The sequence below is a fragment of the Lolium perenne genome, chromosome 4 (genome assembly GCF_019359855.2).
Source record: "Lolium perenne isolate Kyuss_39 chromosome 4, Kyuss_2.0, whole genome shotgun sequence".
Lineage (NCBI taxonomy): Eukaryota > Viridiplantae > Streptophyta > Magnoliopsida > Poales > Poaceae > Lolium > Lolium perenne.
Window position 1 is genome coordinate 92,487,056 of NC_067247.2, and position 6,215 is coordinate 92,493,270.

Below are 6,215 nucleotides of genomic sequence, written 5' to 3' on the forward strand. Positions count from 1 at the left end.
ACGCAGCACGCCGGAGACGAGACTCCTCGCGCCGCCACCACGCCCTGAAACAGCCCGGCCGCCAGGCACAACCACGGCCACCACGCGAAGCTGCACCGACCACTGCCGCCTCCATGTGCGAGAGGATGCCCCTGACGCGGCTCGCCGGCCGCCGCCGCGCCAGGCCCCGCCGACCTCCGCCGAGTTGCACCGCCGCCATGAATCAGAGCCGCCCCGCACGGTCCGCCACGCGCCGGGTAAGGGAGAGCCCGCCGCCGCCGGCACTGCGCAGGCTTTCCCCGACGGCACACGCTGGCGGCAACAGGGGAGGGAGGGAGAAGGGGGAGCGAGAAGGCGGGGCTAGGGTTTCTCCCCTTCGGCCGCCGCAGGGGACGACCAGGGAGAGCTGAGTTTTTCGAGAATACGTCCAATGAACCGCAATGCTTTCATGACCTGAGATCCGGGTATCTTAATCATATTATGAAATATTGACTGTGAACATCTTCCAAAGTTTTCAAATTTTGCTCCTAGAATTATTAAACGTGAGTGGACCAATTAGGGCATGCCCAATGCACTGCCCTAGAGATACTGCCTCATAACTTTAGTTAGATTCGGGTGGTTCAAAGTAGGTTCGGATGAGGAGGTAGCCTCTTCATCAGGAGGCAGCCTTTTCAGCCATAAAGTGAAAACTGAGTGAAAATGTGATAGAGAAAGAAAAAAATCAAATCAGCTTTTAAGAGATAGATATATTAATGGAACCATAACATGTCATGCATATGTCAAAAGTTTTATCCAAACCTAGTTGGACAGCTGCCTCCATTGCTCGTGTACTTACGCACCTCGAACCGATGGTGACGTGGCTACAAACGAAGGGATCCCGCGAACACACGAATTCCATCGTGTCAAAGCCGTGTGCTCCGAACATCTTGCAGCGGAAGAAAGAAAGACCAGCGGAGAAGAGGGGGGCACGCACGGCAAAGCAACGCCGGCGCGCGGCAGCGATGTGGCGGCTGGCTAGGAAGGCCGTGACGACGGCGCTGGCGCTGGGCGTCGGCGGCGGCGCGGCCACCATCGCCACCTCCGAGGACCCCGCCAAGGCGCTCAAGATCTGCACGCACCTGCCCCCGCGCCTCCTCCGCGACTCCGTCGCCGCCGCCACCATCGCCTTCGACTACCAGTACTCGCTCTGGGGCCTCGACCCGGGCTCCAAGGCGTGGCAAGACGCCAAGCACGACACCCACCTCCGCTCCGCCAACCTCCTCCAGGACCTCTGCTTCCGCAACGGCGGCATCTACATCAAGCTCGGCCAGCACATCGCGCAGCTGGTACGGAATCCCGGCTCCCTTGTCCTCCGAATTGATGATCTCGGCGTTTGCCTAAATTTGTCAGCTCTTGTTTTAGGAGTATGTGGTGCCTGAGGAGTACGTGCAGACGATGAGGGAGTCGATGCTCAAGAGGTGCCCAGTCTCGTCATTAGAGCAAGTCCGCGGGGTGTTCAAGAAGGATATTGGAGAATTGCCGGAAAAGGTTTGCTCCTTATCACCCTTCCCTGCATTACTTATTACTATCTTTTCCTACATCTTTCTGTAGGAACTTCTTAGCTGTTGCACAGAGTGCGTACCAATCGGTCGGTGATGGTACACTATTAATAATTAACGAAACCCCACAATCTGAATGACCCTGCTTAATGCAGTAATTGGCCAATGGAGTATTCATGTTTGAGTCATAAGTTGTTACATTTATGCTTAGCTCCTGCCCTTCACCGTCAAAAAAGATTTACGCTTAGCTTGTTTGTGAATTTTGAAGAAACTCTGACATGAAGTTCCTCTTTTACCTCATCCTGGTGGTGCAGGTTTTTGCAGAATTCGACCCTGTCCCAATTGCAAGCGCTTCTCTTGCGCAAGTTCACGTCGCCACAACACATGATGGTAAAAAAGTTGCTGTTAAGGTACATATGATATAAAAGTTCTCTAGAGTTCAGTTATCAAATAAGTTTGAGCTTTTACATTATATTAGCAGAGTTCAGATGTAACCTGCTTGCTGCCTCCATTTTAACCTTTTTGACCACTTTCTTGACTTACAGGTTCAACATGACCACTTGACAGATACTTCTGTAATAGACATCGCCACTGTGGATTTAGTAGTCAATGCTCTTCATTATATCTTCCCTACATTTGACTACAGGTATAACCAGCGGATGGGAGCAACTTTTCTTTGTTTATTACCTTGCTTCCTTTTTCTTTTTGTTAACATACCACCTCAAAAGTTAGTCTTGTATTGATGTTTACAGTTAGTTATGATAGTGACACCTTCTCCCAAATCATTAGACAGGTCAAACACGATATTGCTGTTTCCATCTTGTTTAATGGCGCATGTCTCCTGTGTACACTTACTTGGCCTAACAGCTCTATTTGAGGAATTATAATTAACTAATTTTATCTTTCAGCTCCCTTATTATGGTTCGGACACTACAAATAAGGACATGTTTGATCCTTGCCATTAAACAACAATGTTTTAATTCTTCCATTTTTCGTGGTTGACACTGCACATAGTTCCTAAAAGATTCCACTCGTTGAGAGTCACCTTCCTACCATGATTGCAAGGATCGTCAATTACTAAAAACTGTCTTATTTATTTTACCCATTTAACAAATTATACAAGGATTCAAAAGAAGCTTCAAGCAATTGCAACTTCAAATGCACATGAACATGCGTTATGAAAATCTCATTTTGCGTGAAGGAGTCAAACAGTTATATGTTTGCCCTTAACATAACAATGTTATCTGTTTGCATATTGGAATAAACTCTAGCTATTCACCAGCAAGCAGCAACCCAAGATTTGCATGCATTCTTCGTAATTTTAATATGACTGTAATTTGGTGATAATAATGCTGATTTTCCATGCCGTGCCATTTTGCATTAATACCACTAAAATTGGTCAATGCAGGTGGTTAGTTGATGAAATTCGAGAAAGTGCACCTAAGGTACTTTCCCTTGATTCCTGGATTTCAGTATATCCATTATAATTTCTTTTTGTTCCCCTGGAAAATGCATTATCCTTTTCGTATAGTTTATCATGTCATAGTTACTTTTGTCAATTCTATGTCCATGATTGTCCCATTGTACGATCCCTATTGTTCATATTGAATTTTGTGCTCGTCAGTATGATTTCCTTGACGATATCTTTATTTTACTTGAATTTTATCTGTTGTAATGAAAAGCGAATGAACAGGTTACATAATCTGGGGTCTGCACTAACTTCTTTCATTGTTTCAGGAATTAGATTTTTTGTGTGAAGCTGAAAACAGTGCAAGATGTTTGATTAACTTCAGAAAGCTGTCTCCTCACATTGCAAATAGCATATACATCCCCAAGGTTTATTTGAACCTCAGCTCATCAAGAATTCTCACTATGGAGTATATGGATGCCATGGAGGTAACTGATGTTAAAGGCATTAAAGACGCTGGAATTCGCCCTGTTGATGTTTCAAACCTAGTAAGTTTACAGTTGTTTCAAAACAAATGTGGTAATGAGCTCTTTATGGATACTCACTTGACAGTTATGTAGGTCAATAAAGCATTTGCTGAGATGATTTTCAAGCATGGTTTCGTTCATTGTGATCCCCATTCTGCCAATATGATGATCCGACCCTTGCCACAAGACAGTAAAAAATGGTTTGGTGAGTATCTTGCTTAGTAGCATAAAAAATCCAACAAGTCCTCCAATTCTAGTTTTTTTTTTGAAAAGCATCAGAGCTAATCTCCTGTCATTGGTAATTATGCTATCAGTCCGTTCCGAATTATAAGATGCTATAGTTCTTTTTTCTGAATCGTACGTATCTAGACGCATTTCGGCCTGTGTGTAGTTCAGATTGAAATATTCAAAACATCTTATAATCCGGGACGGAGGAAGAACATTAAATGAATAGTGCATAATATCAGTATTGGTCTTTACATTTGATGAGAAGAAGAGTGGCAGGTAGCTTCTTTAACTGATGACAATCAGCACAACAAGATATGCATCTTGTCATGTGAGACTTGTGACTTAATGAGTGCAATTACGTTGCCGATATTTGTCAGACAGGACAGTTTACTACGTTGTTCTGTGTTGTTGTACATACCTATAACAGAACTAACTTACTGAATTATTTTATGGAGTGTAGGATGGAAACGGCCACAACTGATTCTTCTTGACCATGGTCTTTACAGAGAACTTGATAACTCTACGAGGATAAACTATGCTTCTCTTTGGAAGGTGACAATGCTAATACAACTTCTTTTCTGATCACAATTCACTAGCCAGTACTTCAATATATTCTACCATGTTTGTTTAACGCAGGCGCTTGTTCTTTCCGACGAGAAAGCAATTAAGGAGTACAGCGTCAAACTAGGTGCTGGGGAGGATCTTCATGCATTTTTTGCTGGTGTTCTCACAATGAAGCCATGGAGTAGTGTCATTGACCCATCTGTTGGTCATCTTATCTTGGATGGGAATAATACCGATCGTTCTGAAGTTCAGGTGATTTTCGTTATGCATTATTTTCTTCTTACTGTTGGCACATATACCAGTGCAAATTAACAACATTCAGTATGCTGGAGAATATTAGCATGTCATCACACTTCACTAGAAAGAAGTTACTTATTGCTTGTTATGTGATTGTTTTAATTGTTTCAGCAAGTACCAGGACTCCAAATCTTCTTTATCTTTCCTACAGTAGAAAAATGCGGATTTGAAATTGCAAAACCAGGAATGCTTTTAAACCTATTTCCCACATGTACGATGCTTTTAAAAACTGATTCATGGTTTATTGGTTTCCCTCTTTTGATTGAAGATGTGCTCGTGTTGTCATTCTTGTAATAAGCTCAATTGGATTGGCAATTGTGCCTTCTTGTCACTCAAGTTTTATATATTAACCTATTTTCCGATCCCCTTGAACCTGAGATCGTTGATGATGGTCCACTCTTAGATGGTTGTTAACTTGTTGTTTCTTGGTCACAGATGTATGCTTCCTTATATTTCCCACAAATCTCGGAGCTCCTCCGGAGACTACCAAGGGTCATCTTGCTGATGCTCAAGACAAATGACTGTTTACGTGCAGTCAATCATGCGCTGGTAAGTGAAATGGAATTACTAGCATAAATATAAGGTTGTTATATCATGTTGTACCTGTAACCCACTTAGGATTCAGAGTCAGTAATGCAAAATAATTGATATATCATAGGAAGCATGAAATCAACTTCCAGATTTTGTCATACTTGTGCATTGGCTTAAACTAACAACCTAAGGAGAAAATAAGATTTGCACAATGTCTTTACTCCCCCCCCCCCCTTTTGTTGGTAAAATGTCTTTACTCAAGGTGTTCTTTCCACTATATCCTCAGTTGCATAAATCCATCTTCATCTGTTTTTCTTTTCTACAAGACCACATCAGGGTTTTATTATATCTTGGTTCATGCCTATTCACTCATTTAGTTAGCATTTGAATTACCAAAAGTACTAAACCCGTTCCAAAATATGTGACTTTCTAGAAAGTGTGCAGTCAAACTTTTTGTTAACTCTCACTGAATATTTTAAAAAGATCATCAAGGTTAGTGACTCAAAATAATACCACCAGATTTTTCAAGCATTTCCGAATTCTGTACTTTCTTGATTCTTAATGATGTACTTATATAAAAGCAATGATCAAAGTCCCATCTTGGATACTCGTCCATTCTGTTAGTTTATCATTTGTTTTTTTCGCCCCAACTAACAGTTAACTGCTTTGAAGGTTGGAGGTTCTCCCTTGGAATCATTTGAGACCATTGCACGAGTTTCTTGTGAAGCTGTGTTTGAAGCTAAAAGGGTGGAGAGGACATTCTTTCTACATAGATTTATAATATGGCTGGAGGAAGTTTTGATGGAAGTTCGACTATTCCTCTATTTCAAGATGGGCCCCCCTTTTTTATCAACTAAAGAAGCTATTGCCCGGGTAAAAAACTCGGCATATCAACAGTTTTCAACTATAGTGTAAATGGAAATCAACATGTAGTTCTTTTTGAAGTGCGGAATCTGACAGTTAGCTTAGCATTGCCTTGTTTCTAAGTATTATTCTTTGATGGACCATGTCCATCCTGATTGGTCTTGGATCTTTCTTGATTGTACAACCCCCTATAGCAGGGACGACGATTCGAGATAGCATACAAATTGACATCACTGGACAGTGTGAATGGCCACACTCTAATTCCATGATTTATGTTCA

The 6,215-nt window shown here is 42.3% G+C and overlaps 1 protein-coding gene across 1 annotated transcript; it reads left to right on the top strand.

Moving 5' to 3' along the window:
- Positions 1-896: 896 nt before the first annotated feature.
- Positions 897-6,215, top strand: LOC127293318 (putative ABC1 protein At2g40090). The gene is made up of 11 exons (XM_051322900.2): positions 897-1,304; positions 1,381-1,506; positions 1,832-1,927; positions 2,063-2,163; positions 2,926-2,962; positions 3,255-3,473; positions 3,546-3,657; positions 4,141-4,232; positions 4,317-4,496; positions 4,977-5,090; positions 5,745-6,215. The coding sequence occupies exons 1-11, from the start codon at positions 981-983 to the stop codon at positions 5,985-5,987; spliced, it is 1,644 nt and encodes a 547-aa protein (XP_051178860.1). The 5' UTR covers positions 897-980; the 3' UTR covers positions 5,988-6,215.